Here is a 14,467-nt window from a genome sequence, read left to right as displayed (position 1 = left end):
GAGCACGTTGTGCATCTGTGGGTATATGTGAGGGCAAGTGTGTGAGTGTGTGTGGAGGGGTGAGCATGTGTGTGAATGTGCATGTATGTGACTGCATGTGCACATGCGTGATTGTGTGCCTCTGTATTGTGCGAATGCATGTGTGCAACTATATGTGATATGCATGGCGAGTGTAAATGTCTGTGTGTGTTTGTGTGTGTGCAGATGTGCGTGAGCGTGCATAGTGAGTCTGCATGTGGATGTGAGTGTGAGCATGCATACTGTGTGTACGTGTGTGAGTGTATGAGCATGTGGGGGGGGTGTGAGCGAGCCTGGTGAGTGTGTGTGTGACTGTGTATGAACGTGTGTGTGCCTAAATGTGCACGTGTGTGAACATGTATAAGAGTATGTGTGCATGTGTGTGTGAGCGTACAAGCGGGTGTCCTAGAGGGGCGGGGCCTGAGGGGTGGTTTGGCTTTGTGGAGGCCAGCAGGGGAACGTGGGGCGTGAGGTATGACAACAAGGATGGGGGTGGGGGCGTGTAGCCCCAGAGGAGCAGGGGGGATGGCTGGAGGGGCTGCAGCTGATGGCCGAGGAGCACGGGATTCCTAGGGCAATGAGGAGCCATGGAAGGTTTTGACAGGGCAGGGAAGGGGCCAGGTCAGTTGGAAATGTCCCCTGGGCCAGAGTGGGGATGGGCAGGGGGCAGGCTTGGAGCGGTGAGAGGCTGGGGAGGACCAGCCAGGCACTGGGAGTAGCCCTGCCCTCTAGAAGGAGTTGCTAGGAGCCACGTCGCTGTCCATAAGTGTCCGAATCTGCCACAGGGAAGACAGGCCTTAGAGAACCAACTCTCCTCTCCGCTGTTCTCAAAAAGGAGTGTGAGGAGCAGGGCAGCCTCAGAGCCTCCTGTCCCTTGCACTCTGGGCTCTGGGGCCTCAGTTTTAGTCCCTGGAGTGGCAGGATTCGGCCCACCATGAGGTTAGGCTTTCTCATGCACACAGCTGACCAGTGATGGGGCGCATCAGGGAGTGAGCTCTCCAGCAAAGGGGGCATGTCCCCTCTCTGATGGTTGGAGTCTCAGCCGTTCTCAGGTGTGAGTGACAGTTATAGGGTCCTCCACTTGGGTCCCCGTTGGTTCTCCCCGCCAGTTGGACTGTCCATTTTTGAGAGTGTGGCTGATAGTCAGGGTCCTCTACTGTGCCCCAGACGCGACCCCCTGGGCCCGGACGCCCCACCTGTGCCCACAGGCGGCTGCACGGTCAAGTGCGAGACCCAGGATGCTAATCTGTGAGCTGTTCTCGCTGTGACGTGCGTGTCCTGCAGCTACAGGCGCACGGGCAGGACCGGCAGCTGCTGACATCTACGGTGCTCCCCGCGAGGGCCAGAGCTGGCGCGGTTCCAGGAACCCCAAAGTCCTGGCTACCTCCTTCCTTTCCCTCCTTGCTTGCCACTGCCCACTGTAGGGTGCCTCCTCCAGCCTGGTGGTCAAGTTTGCCGACACCGACAAGGAGCGAACACTGCGGCGCATGCAGCAGATGGTGGGCCAGCTGGGCATCCTGACACCATCCCTCACCCTGCCCTTCAGCCCCTACAGTGCCTACGCCCAGGCTGTGAGTGACCCCAGCAGTTGCACTTCTGTCTCCAGCGGGGCTCCCAACACCACTCTGGGGGTCCCGCTCAGTCTCTCTCTCCATCCATGCTCTGTTGGGGGTTCTGCCTCTCTGCTCATCTTCTGTATCTTGCCCAATCTCTCTGACTCACGGTCCTATCCTGGTCATGGTTGAGTCCCCAAATCCAGGCTGATTCCTGAACCCCCACCCCCAGCTGAGCCCCCAACCATGAACTGAGCCCCAGGCCCAAGTTGAACCCTAACTCTGGACTGACACGACCCCATGCTTAGCCCCTGAATCTAGGCTGGGTCTCAAACCCAAAAGGAGCCTCTGAATCGAGACTCCAAACTGAGACCCAACCCTGGCTGAGTTCAATGTTGGCTGATCCCTGATCCCAAACCAAGTCCAAATTCCTGCCTTAGCCCTCATCTCAAGCCTGAGTCCCGACCCTAGAGTGAGCCTTGATCCCATGCTGAGCCCCAATTTCTAACTGAGCCCTGACCCCAGCCTGAGCCAAGATAGCCAGTCTGACCCCCTCCCCTCCCAAGTTACTTGAGTACCAGGCCTCCTCCCATGAGTCATGACCTCAGGGTAGCTGTCACCACTATTGTGCACGCTGACTCCCTTTCCACCCCCAGCTCATGCAGCAGCAGACAACGGTCCTGTCCACGTCGGGCAGCTACCTGAGCCCTGGCGTGGCCTTCTCACCCTGTCACATCCAGCAGATTGGCGCCGTCAGCCTTAACGGGCTGCCTGCCACGCCCATCGCCCCTGCCTCTGGTGAGAGTCCGCCAGGGGCCTAAGGATGGGTGGGCAGGGCAGGGCAGGGCCAGGGCCAGGCTCAGGCTCCCCATGGTGCTCCTCCATTCTGCAGGACTGCACTCACCCCCCCTGCTTGGCACCACTGCTGTGCCCGGACTTGTGGCTCCCATCACCAATGGCTTCGCGGGTGTCGTGCCCTTCCCTGGGGGGCACCCCGCCCTAGAGACTGTGTATGCCAATGGCCTTGTGCCCTACCCAGGTAACTGGAGTGGTCCCCTGGGATCTGGGGAGGGGGCGGGGAGGGTGTCTCTGGGGCAAGCATGAGTCCTTATGCCATGGTCCCTGGGAAACAGAGGGAGTCTCAACGGAACAGACGTGAGCTGTGGGCACAGAGAAAGGGCTGTAGCAGGGTGGTTAAAACATGGGAACTTTATATCCAGATATTTCTGGGTTCAAATTCCAGTTCGGTGGTCCCGGATGGTCTCTGTGAGTCTCTGGGCCTCAGTTTCTTCACCTGGGAAATAGGGCAGATGACATCAGTCATCTCAGGAGGTTGCACTGACAATGAAATTAGCGTGTCAAATGCTTAACACATCGCCTGTACCAAGAACAGCACCATCAATCTTAATTATTAATCGTCACTATTTAGGAAGATATCAGTACCCATATTCATTCATGCATCCATCCATTCAGTATTAGCCATGCACCGAATTAGGCTGGGCCCTACCTTTGGGAAGCAGAGGTCCCACCTTTCCTGACCCTACACCACAGTCCCCCGGCAAGCCTCCTCTGACACCTTGCTTAGGTGAAGTCATCTGCATTTCCACCATCGAGGAGAATTTATTTTTATTTTGAAATGATTGGAACTCACGGGGAGTTTCAAAAATAGTACGGAGAGGTCCCGGTCCCTCCAACCCAGCCCCCCCCCCCCATGCTAACAGTTTACATAACCCGAGCACATTGTCGAAACCAGGAAGCTAACATTGGTACAATACGATGAACTCAACAGGAGTTGGACACCTTATTCAGACTGCACCACTTTCTGTGTGCACTCGTGTGTGTGTGTGGGGGGGGTCTGTGCTATGTTATCACAGGTATAGTAGATTTGTGTAACCACCACCAAAATCAAGACACAGAACTGCTCCATCTCCATGGGGTGATTCGTTCATGTGACCCCTTTATGGTAACCCCCCCCACACACACACACTCATCCTCTAGTAACCTCTCTCCATTCGAGCAGAATCTTTTGGCTGAAATTTCCCCCTGAAGCACCAGCTCTAGTGGTCTGGACAACCTCTCCCCTCCCCTTACCTCCTCCCCTGGGAGCCATTGGGAGGTCACAGCCACATGGGGGTTCCACGGGGTGTCTGATGAGTGAGGCTTGGAGTGGGAGAGAAGGAAACGGATGGGTGTGGAGGGTGATCAGGAGCAGAGGCCTGAAGTCCTGGAGAATCCAGAGAATAAAGGGGAAGAGCGAGGGGGTCCGGATGGGGACAGAGAGATGGGGGTGATGGTTAAGCCTCTCTGGAGTCCTGTTCGACTTCTGCCATTTCCTATCTGAGTGGCCCTGTGCCAGTTGCTTCACCTCTCTGAACCTCAGTTTTCCTGCCTGTAAAATGAGGACCATACCTGTAAAAAGTTTATGCAGAGGTGAAGCTGGGGCAGATGTTTGTTGCTCTCCTTCTGGGTCCTTAGTATCGGGGGTGGATGGAAGATCTGCTGCCCCCGTCCCACTCAATCCCTCCGTCTGCTCCGCAGCTCAGAGCCCGACCGTAGCCGAGACCCTCCATCCCGCCTTCTCCGGAGTCCAGCAGTACACAGGTACGGGGGCAGTCAGGCCCAGTCTCGGGCGTGGCCCCGCCCCCTTGGCCCCGGCTTTCTTCCTGTCTAGCCCCTCCCCCTTAGCCGCAACCCGCTTCTGGCCCCGCCTCTCAAGGGCCGCCCTTTCGTTTGGCCTTCCCTCTTGCACCTAGCCACGCCTCCTACTTCTGGCCCTGGCCCAATCCCAGGTTTTGGCCACACCCCTCCCCGCCCCTTGCAGCGTCTGGTCCCACCCCTCATATCCTGCCCCGCCCTCAGCCATGGCCCTGCCCCTCAAGCTCTGGCCCCACCCACCCTGATCTTGTGTGGCCTTGGCCCCTCCTTCAGGCCCGCTCTTGGTTGTGGCCACGCCCCCTCCTGATGCCAGGCATTGACCCCACCCCCTCGTGGCTCTGCCCCACTCTTCCCTTGCCTTGGCCCCGCCCCTAGGCCCGCCCTCCGCCGCGGGCACGCCCCGCCTCCCTCCCAAGACCGCCGTGGCCCCGCCCCCGCCCGCCCCGGGCCGCCCACCGGCCTCACACCCGCCTCCGCCCTGTGTCTCGCTCCCGGTCTCCGCAGCCATGTACCCCACCGCGGCCATCACGCCCATCGCGCACAGCGTCCCCCAGCCGCCGCCCCTCCTGCAGCAGCAGCAGCGAGAAGGTGAGGGGGCCGCGACCTCCCCCGGGCGCCAGCCCCGCCCTCTGACCGCCCCCTCCACCTCCAGGACCCCTGGCCTGGCCTGGCGCGCGGCCTCGGGGAACCGCGGCTACGAGCGCGGCCGGCTGGCCGGACAGACCTGGGTTCGAGTTCTGGCGCGGCCCCTGGGTGTTCTGGGGGAACTGAATCACCCTCTCTGAGCCTCGGCTCCCTCCTCTGGAAAGTGGGAACCGTAGGACTAGCCGTGACCCCACCACCCCCAGCCGCCCTCTCCAGGACTGGACGATTCTCTGAATTTTTGGAAAGGACGCTCGTCTTGAGGTCGGGCGGGGGGCGGTACGAGGTATCTCGGGGAAACTGAGGCCTCGCCAGTAAAGTGGAAAGAGGGAGGAGTTAGAGCCTGGAGTCCGACAGCCGGGATTCAGATCCACCCAGTTCTGACTGTGACATCATAAGGAAAGCTTCACTTCACTGCCCTGTGCCTCAGTTTCCTCTTCTGTAACAGGAGCGACCATCTGGGTCAAGAGGCCTTACTAGGAAGGAGGCAGGGCCGTTCCTGACACACAGTGCAGCTCAGCACCCAGGAAGGCCCTTTCCCTTGTCCATCCAGCTAGTGGGGGTGGGGGAGAGGTGACCAACTCGCCCCATGGCCAGGGGAGCTCCGCAGTTGGCCTGGCCTGCAGACCGAGTTCTTTGGGGCTCTGCCCCACTTCTCCCTTGCCCTTGGCCCTTGGAAGGGGGCACTGCCAGGATACAGGAGCTGAGCTTTGGAGGCGAGCCCTAGGCTGAGAGGTCCCCAGCTCTGCCAACCAGCTGCTACCCCGTTCTCCGTCAGATTTTATATCTCCAGGGGGCTCTGTGGTTAAAGTCACAGACAGAACAGGCATGAGGACTTGGCAGCTCCAATGTGACTTTCAGTGACCTCCCAGGACCCCCGGGACCCCCCACCCAGGGCGGGCCAGTGCGAGCTTCAGAGAGGGTCCAGCTGCCTCGGGTCACTGTTTTGTGGATGGCTCGGACCTGGGTGTCTCCCTCCCCGGTCCCTGCTCCACCTTCCCTCCACCTGGGCTGAGGGGGTAAAAGCTAGTGCAGAGGCGGTCAGCGCTGCTGTAACTCACGACCAGCGCTCTGGAGAGTGCCCACAGCATGCAGAACCATCTGCAAGACTCCTGCTTGCACCGTTCCAAACCTCTGTCCGTGACATGTCAAAGCAAAACTAAAGATGGAGCCCTAATAGAAATGGTAGCACAGTGTTATGCACGTGAGCAGGTTAAAAAAATACGCTCGGTGTGGCATTTTACCCTGGCAAAGAGCTCAGGTTTGCACGTGGAGGTGGCATTGGTGGGAAGGGTTGCAGCCACGGGCTGCTGCGAAGTGGCGGCAAGAGGCTTGTCTGAAGTCAGGCGGGGTGTCGTAACCCCGGGCGGATGGGGATGCGTGTGGCTCACGACACACCTGGGGAGCTGAGGGAGTGGTAGGCGTTGCCGCTGTGTGTTCTCCTGAGGTCCGACTCAGCTGGGTGCGGCCTTCTGCATCCACCCCGTGTTTCCTGGAGATGAGGTAGTGCACAAGCACACCTAACATTTGTGTTGCGGTCAAGACTGCGCGGTCCGAGTCAACCACGATGATCGCCTTGGGCCACACTTGCATTTTAAAAACAAGCGTTCGTAGAGCTGTGGACCTAATCAGGAAGGTGAGGGTTGGATGTCAGTGGGACACTGGACAAAATCCAATCTTGGATTTTGTATTTCCTGGGGTGGAGAATACTCATTTCCAGGCCGAAGGGGATTCTTGGTGGTTGGGGGGGTTCCCCGCGTTTTGTGGGGGCATGGGAGAAGGTCATCTGTTGGTTTGGGATTAGGGGCAGGTTTGGAGACTGTTCATGGCTTCAGATAAGAAGGTTTTTAAATTTGATTGTTATTTATAGATTTTACATTACTCGTGCATTGGGGATTATTTGGGGAGGGGATGGTTTTGAGAGTTAGCTGTGCTTTTAAAAAAGTATTTCTGGTTGGTATAGTATATCATTTTAAAATTCCCAGGTGGGGGCGGGGATCGCCTGGCTGGCTCAGTCAGTAGAGGACATGACTCTGGATCTCAGGGTCGTGAGTTGGAGTGCCACGTTGGGCATGGACCTTACTTAAAAATAAGTAAAAATATAATAAATTTACCAGGGGGTTTGAGGGCTAATTTTTTTTTGTCTTACTTGATTTTATTTTTATGTCATGTGGGTTTTGAAAATTATTCAAGGTTTGGAGGATTATCCATGGTTTTGAAAACTAGATATTTGGGGTTTGGGAACAGGGAATGACTTGTCTTACTTTATTCTGTGATCATCGGACTTGTAAAACATGAACATTTTATTTTAAAACCAGCCTTAGATTTACGGAATTAGTGCAAAGATAGAGCAGAGTGTCCGCATACCCCACATACAATTCATCTGATGTCGTAAATGGTTTGGAGTTTCCGGTGTAGGGATTTTTCAGGGGTTTCCGGTTGTCTGGGATTTGGGGATTATCCAGGTTCTGGCATTGAGGGATTTATCTCAGTTTTGCGGGGAGGGACCATCTGAATTTTGTAAATTATCTGGGACCTGAGGATCATCAGAGGTTCCCACCTGAGTGTGGGATTAGACAGGCGAGGGTAAGCGCGCCCTGCCTCCCTTCCCCGCCTTTCCACGCCCCTGCTTCCTGGTGTCACGGGCACCCTCCCCCAACAGCTGGAGATGCCAGAGGTGGGCTCCAGTCCCGCGCCCCTCCCCCGGGGGGGTCCGCCTCCTCTCCTTGGGGGCTTTATGTCTTTCTCTCCCCCACCTGCAGGTCCCGAAGGCTGTAACCTGTTTATCTACCACCTCCCCCAGGAGTTTGGAGACACGGAGCTGACGCAGATGTTCCTGCCCTTCGGCAATATCATCTCCTCCAAGGTGTTTATGGATCGGGCCACCAACCAGAGCAAATGTTTTGGTGAGTACCTGGAGTACCTGCTGCAGGCACCCCTTCCTGCTTGCCAGCCCCGTCCCCGACTCCGCCCGCCAAGGAACAGGGGTGTGGGAGGGTGTGGTCAGCCGTGAGACAGGTGTGGTCCAAAGAATAACATTTAGAAGTTAGAATGAGCACTTATTAAGCACCTACTGTGTGCCAGGCACCATGCTGGGTGCTTGTACAGAGCAGTGAAGGAAGCCAACAAAATTCCTGCCTTTCAAAGCTCGCAGTTTTGCTGCACTGCCCAACAGAATTTTCTCCACCTGCAGAGATGTTCTCTGCCGTCTGAGTCATTAGCCACACGTGGCCGCCAGGCACCTCAAGTGTGGCAGTTCAACCACAGAACCGAAGGTGTAGTTTTCACAAATCTAAATATAAATTACCACGTGTGGCCAGCGACCAGGGAGTCAAAAAGCACAGGTTTACGGGTAGGAGGTGAGAATAAACAAGGCAGGACATAGGCCAGGGGGTTATAAATGGCATGAAGAACACCATCACCATCTACTCCTAAGGACATAGAAGCTGGTATGCAGGAGGTGATGTTTCAGCTGAGACCCAAATAATGAGATTTCCCAGCCCCAGGACGTCGGGGTACAGGGTTCCGGGCAGAGGGAGCATCACATGCAAAGGTCCTGGGGCAGAACGAGGCCTGGTGTGTTGGAGGGCCAACCACCCTTCACTCGCTGGAGCAGAGCGAGTGAAGGGGAGAGAGGAAGGAGGGGAGGGCAGGGAAGGGACAGGGCAGGGAGGGGATGGGGCAGGGAGGGGATGGGGCAGGGAGGGGACGGGGCAGGTCGTGCGGGGCCTTGGACACCTCCAAGTCCACACAGCAGCAAAGAGGCAGAACCTAGACGAGAACCAGTCTGTTTGACTCTAAAATGTGGACTCTTAATCCCACCCTGTTGTATTCAAAAGGCCAACCATTGCCTATTTAGTAAGCACCTCCTGTATACACTCAATATCCACCCATGAAATACAAGAATTTAGTGAGGGAGGACGAGAGGCACAGAGTGGTCAAATAGCACACTTGAGGTCACACCAGTAAGGGTCTCTGCCCGTGCCCAGGCCCCTCCTCAGCATCCTGCTTGCAGGACAAAGAAGGCAATGCATGGAGGACAACCCTCAATACCTCTCAACAGTGAGGAGTCCTATGCCTTCTCTGAGCCTCAGTTTCCTGATCAGTATGGTGGGGGGCAGGTGTTAGGGAAGATGCTAGATGTGAAGATGTCCCCCCCCAGCTCCACATTCCCCCATAGCTCCCCAGTGGGCCCCTGCAAGACCGTTCAACCCTGCCCCGCCATCTCTCCACCTGACCCTCCACCCGGCCTCTCACACAGAGCTCAGGGATCCCCGCCTCAAATGCTTGTGCATGCAGGCCCTTGCCCCAGAGGGCCCCTGACCCCTGTGGCCTCCACACCATCCCGGGAAGCCTGTGAAGACCAAGAAGTGAGGGGCAGGAGTAGGGCAGGGTGGCCTGGGGTGGCAGGTGGAGGGATTGGGGCTGATGGAAGCTTGAGGAGCACCAGGCTAGGATGTTTCTGATTGCCTGGTGGGAGGAGGGGAGATGGGGGTAGGGAGACAGAGAGAGACAAAGAGAGACAGAGGTAGAGAAAGAGATAAAAGGCAGAGATTGGAAGAGGACAAGAAGGACAGAGAGAAGAGACACAAGGACACTCACACAGAGACAGAGAGTCTGATTCACAGTCAAGATCCCAGATGGATAGCAGTTAGCATCCAGGGTCTGGAAGGAGGCAGGCAGCCAGGATGGGGAGGGAGGGAGAATGTGGCCCTCCCAGGACCCCCAGAGGCCTCACCTGTCCCCTCCACCTGTGGGAAGTCTCAGCAGAGCAGACCCCAGGTAAGGAGCAAGCACCCCGTCCCCAGAGGCATGCAAGTCCAGAGGGTGTCAGAACCAGGCCCCGGGCTGCTGTGTGTGCTCTGGCGCGCCCTCCTAACTCCCTGGGCCCATCTGCCCCTGCGAGCGCACACCCCCCGCCCCCAGGACCCCGCGAGCCGGGAAGCCGGGGCCGCAGCACTGGAGGACGCGGAGGACGCCCACGTTGCCCACCATCGCGGGTCCACCCCGGTCTCCGCAGGCTTCGTGAGCTTTGACAACCCGGCCAGCGCGCAGACGGCCATCCAGGCCATGAACGGCTTTCAGATCGGCATGAAGAGGCTCAAAGTGCAGCTGAAGCGGCCCAAAGACCCGGGACACCCCTACTGACCGCGCCCACAGCCGCCCGGAGGCTGCGGGCTTGGCCCAGGTGAGCCGCCAGGCGGCCCCACCCACACCCTGCCCCCACCCCGTCTTGGCCAAACACCCCCTCATTCTCCAAACCCTCCCCAGCCCCGGGGGATGCTGCTGGAGGCCACGAGGAGCCCCCAGGTTGGGTTGGTGAGGACAGAGCTAGACTAGAGTCACCCCCCACTCCCCTTTCGGTCAGGGCTGGGACAGAGGGTGTAACCAGGGTCCAGGGGTGGTTGGGGAATCCTTTCAGAAGAAGGCTTTGAAGGATGAAGAGAAGTTCTCCTGAGAGGCCAGGTTTGGTCTGGGGTGGGGTGGGCTGTGGGGAGGGGCTTCTGTCCTATCCTATGAATCTCACAGCTGGGCCCCTGTCATAGCTCCTTATTTGGTGTAATTCATGCTCAGTGGACTGGTGAGAAAGCGAAATGTTTGCCCTGCTCACCAGCATGCCCCCCCCCAAAAAGATACCCCCAAACACATCCCCAAGAGTGTATTTTGCCATCAGAGAGAACAACTTTATCGACAACTAAACACCTTCTTCGGGGAATGAACAGTGAGCCTAAGGGGCCAGTGGGGAAACGTAACTGACCACAAACCTTGACGAGCCTCATCTGTGGAATGGGTTCGTGAAAGTCGCCTCCCGAGAGGCAGCAGGGAGGATCCGCTTGGGGATGCGGTGTTTTCCCAGCCCAGCCCAGGACCCGCCACCTGGAAAGCTCTTGATCATTTGTTTTTTCTTTTTTCAATCACGAGCGCCGTCGTCATCAAAGCGCCTCGCCTGGGGTCTGGTGCGAAGTAGGTGCTCAGTTAGGGGCCGCTCATGCTTTTCAGACCCTGTCAAATCAGCACCCACAGATTAGGGTGTTCAGTCGCGGGATCAGGCAACTAACAGACGCCCCGTGCACCTGAACACTCTGGGACAGCAAATCCTTACTGAGCACCTACTATGCGCTAGGCTCTGTTTCCAGCGCTTGGGGACACAGCTGTGAATGACCAGAAACGGGGCGGGGGTTGGGGGGAGAGCTGCCTCTGTGGAGCTTCAGTGGCAGGGAGCGGGGGAGGGGAGACAAGAATAAACACAACTCTTGGCCCCAGGTTGTGGGAAGAAATGGGCTCAGTGACCCAAAGTCCCTTCCCAGGCAGTTTGTTGGCCTCCGAATCTGGAAATGGACTCTCTCTCTGAAAAGATAGGGGCCCTTGGGTTCCCAGAACCCAGCCTGGCCAGGGCAGGGGGTATGGGTGGGAGGCGATGTCGTAGGCCAGCAGGCCCCGCATCACCGCACCCTAACGCCCCTCCCTTCTCCGCCAGGTGAGGGGCCTTCCCACCCCAGGAGGGCCTCCCGCTTCCAACCGGTCCCGGACTTTTCCGTAAATTACAACCGAGTTTGGACACCAGCCCTCCCTCTCCTCTCCCGTCTCCCTTGCCCCCCCATCCCCTAATGTGAAACACCACTGAAGGCCACGTGGAGCGGGGAGGGGGCTTCGTGGTCTGCCCCAGCGCTGGGAGGAGGGGGCTCCTGAGTTGGGGGCCAAGGGGTTCACCGCCCCCCTCCTTGGTGGCTCCCCAAACTAAATCACAACTTTTCCTATATATATATATGCATATATATATAGAGCTATAGACAGTATATATATTTTTTGAGTATAGATCATGGGACCAAACTTTTCCGACTTCCTTCCATCCAAGAGAAGGTGACCCTGGCCTGGTCACTCAGCAGGGACATAAGAAGGGCTGAGGATGACCGGGCAGCCCAGTGTCTCCCCATCTCCCGCTGTCATGTCAGACCAGGGCACCGAGAAGCACTGGGAATCATCAGCCAACGCGATATACCTCCAGGACTTTGGGCCCCTGCCGCCGACGGCTCTCGCAGGCCTTTGGGCTCAGCCAGCTCGAGTGTCCCTGGTCTTAGCTGCAGCTTCTGGAACCCCTACCCCCTCCCTCGCCCCAGGGCCCTGCCTTCCCCGATGTAGGCACAAAAGAGACCCCCCCGCCTCCCCCCCGTCATAGCCTTACTCATGTGACCAATAGCCCTTAGCTTTCCGTCAGGGGCAGACAGGGTCGGGGGAGCCCCCCGCCCCTCGTGCCCCCTCCCAAGGGCAGGCAGCCACCCTCCCTGCCTTCGGATCACCAGCCTGGAGTTCACGATCTCATGACCAAGATTGCCAAGCGCGTTGGACAAGCCAACCTGCCCTGGCCCAGCACCCCTTTACCAGAGATACCTCTACAAATAATTTTTTTTTTTAATTTTGGTCTTTCTGAGCAGATACAAAGAAGAAAAGAGAACAAAATGGGGGGAAAAATCAGACGACAGTGGATTTTTGTTTCCTAGTCGGGGCGGGGAGGGAGGTCTTGCGGGGGCATCTCTGTATAGCTACTCAAACCGTGAAAACCCACTCTGAAGCACAGAGTCAAGCTCGTTGGACGTCAGTAGGGCCTCTTGCCAAGTGAGGCACCAGAGAACTTAATAAGCTCAAGAAAAAAAAAATTTGTAAAGAAAAAAAACAGCATTCCCTTTTGTTTCTACCAAAATGTGTTGACTGACCCAGAAAAACAAAAACAAAAACAAAAAAACACAAAAAAAACACATAGCAAAAAAAAAAAAAAAAAGGAAAAGAAAAAAAAAATCTTATGACCAACTGGTTTCGATATTCCAGAGTTTGATAATTGTTCCGAGACACTCTAGCGTGCCTGTGTCCCGTGCGTCTGCGTGTGCAAGCGCGTGCCCAGGGGCCACGAGGGGGCCTCGTCCGCGTCCCCGGCACCTGCCAAGCCCCCGCCAGGCCTGCTTGGGAGTGCGTGGTGGTGCGCAGTGGCGTGTGTCCTTCTGGTCCATGTTTACCGGCTGTAAATACCATTTTTATACTCCACATCGAAGACCTACGTGATTTGTACGATGTACTTTATTTCTGCTACGAGTAATTTCATGAAGTTTCAACTTGCAAACCGACTTTTGGAGACAAACCGCCACACACAGACACAGAAAAGGAAGACGAGAAAGGGACTTAGAGGGAACTTTGGGTTGACTTGGTTTGAATTTCTGGCTGGAGAGATCCTTGTCACTGTGGCGTGTTCAGGTGAGAAGCTGCGAGCATCATCTTAATGTCCAAACGCCTCTCTTTGGTCTGGAGAAACTGAAAGTTTATTTAATAAAAGTTTTACTTGCTAAAGGACCGGGTCCTCCCTTATTTGCCCTCTCCTCATCGATAAAGACCGAGCGCGTCTGGCCCGAGTTGCCTGGGCAGGAGGAAAACCCCAGATTTCAAGTTAGGGGATGTAGGGGGAGATATTCCAAGAATACTCCCGTGACCGAGATTCCCTCTGATTCGTCCAGAAGTGGAGGAGATAGGACTCTTCCTTCTCCAGGAGAGCAGGTGCCTGTGATGACAGATTCACACGCTTATTCAGTCCGCAGACACCTGCCGAACCCCTTCTATGCGCCCGGGTGGCTCTGGTCTCTGCCCTCACGGAGGCGGCCCCGCGGAGCGGAGAGACACTCTACAATATGCATTTTCTTTAAGTTGAGGTAGAATTCACATAACATAACATTCACCATTTTTACCATTTTAAAGTCTACAATCCAGTGGCATTAAGTACATTCACAAGGTTGTGCAGCCACCACGTGTGCCTAATTCCAGGACATTCTGACCCGCAGAGGCAACTCCCGTCCCCGTGAACAGTCGCCTCCCTCTCCCCAGCCCCCCGCCCCCACGAGCCCCTTTCCCGCCGGTGAATGAGCCTGTTCTGGATGTGTCACACACGTGGACTCACACCCCTTGTGGGGGGCAGTGTGTGTGGGCACCTCGCTCCAGCACCTCAGACAGAACAAGGCCAGTTGGGGTGGGAGCTGGAAAGCTGAGTCTGAATCCGCCTGGAAGGGTTTTCTGGGTGGAAGGAACAGCCTGGGCAAAGGCTCAGAGGCTGAGATGTTGTGGAGGTTGGACGGTCAGCCAAGATGCAGCACTCGCTGGAGAAGCAGATGTAGAGGTGGGAGGGACTCAGCTACAGAGGGCCTCTGGTGATTAAGCAGCTACCAAGTGCCGGACTTTGTCTCCACCCTCCAAAGGCCCCAGTCAAGGAGGAAGGTGGGCAAAAAACCAGAAGTGCCCAGCCCTGCAGGAAAAAGTAATTCCAGAGGGTGCTACAGTTGTAACTACAATGAGATGAACAAATCTGGGCTATTATCTGGAGGGTAATGAGGAACTACAGAAGGGCTTGGAGCAGGGGAGAGGCATGATCATACTTGGGTATGAGAAGGTCACCAGGGTGACCTCCATGCTGCTGCTGGGATGCAGATCAGCACTCTGGAAGATAATGTGGCAGGACAATCGTCCTACCAAGCGTTTACTAAGCACTTACGATTTGCCAAGCATTGTTTCAAGCCTGAGTCATACACAACGATAGCCACTGACCACATGTAGCTATTTAGAGG

The 14,467-nt window shown here is 56.5% G+C and overlaps 1 protein-coding gene across 15 annotated transcripts in view; it reads left to right on the top strand.

Moving 5' to 3' along the window:
* Positions 1-10,292, top strand: part of CELF5 (CUGBP Elav-like family member 5) — a 47,685-nt gene extending 37,393 nt beyond the window's left edge. For 3 of the 15 annotated variants that reach the window (XM_045863357.2, XM_045863355.2, XM_045863353.2), the window contains 7 exons: positions 1,443-1,589; positions 2,228-2,369; positions 2,464-2,610; positions 4,110-4,172; positions 4,731-4,814; positions 7,631-7,714; positions 9,889-10,292. In XM_045863357.2, the coding sequence (XP_045719313.1) occupies positions 1,443-1,589; positions 2,228-2,369; positions 2,464-2,610; positions 4,110-4,172; positions 4,731-4,814; positions 7,631-7,714; positions 9,889-10,016 (795 nt within the window). In that variant the 3' untranslated portion in view covers positions 10,017-10,292. Of the gene's footprint in view, positions 1-1,442; positions 1,590-2,227; positions 2,370-2,463; positions 2,611-4,109; positions 4,194-4,730; positions 4,815-7,630; positions 7,775-9,888 lie in introns of all 15 variants that reach the window. The other 12 variants (XM_045863356.2, XM_045863354.2, XM_045863352.2 and 9 more) reach the window with 5 other exon arrangements.
* Positions 10,293-14,467: the final 4,175 nt, after the last annotated feature.

The sequence above is a fragment of the Mirounga angustirostris genome, unplaced genomic scaffold, assembly GCF_029215605.1.
Source record: "Mirounga angustirostris isolate CCGP_5_RB_7025 unplaced genomic scaffold, mMirAng1.0.hap1 SCAF_1, whole genome shotgun sequence".
Classification (NCBI taxonomy): Eukaryota; Metazoa; Chordata; class Mammalia; order Carnivora; family Phocidae; genus Mirounga; species Mirounga angustirostris.
This window is presented reverse-complemented; position numbering and strand designations above follow the sequence as displayed.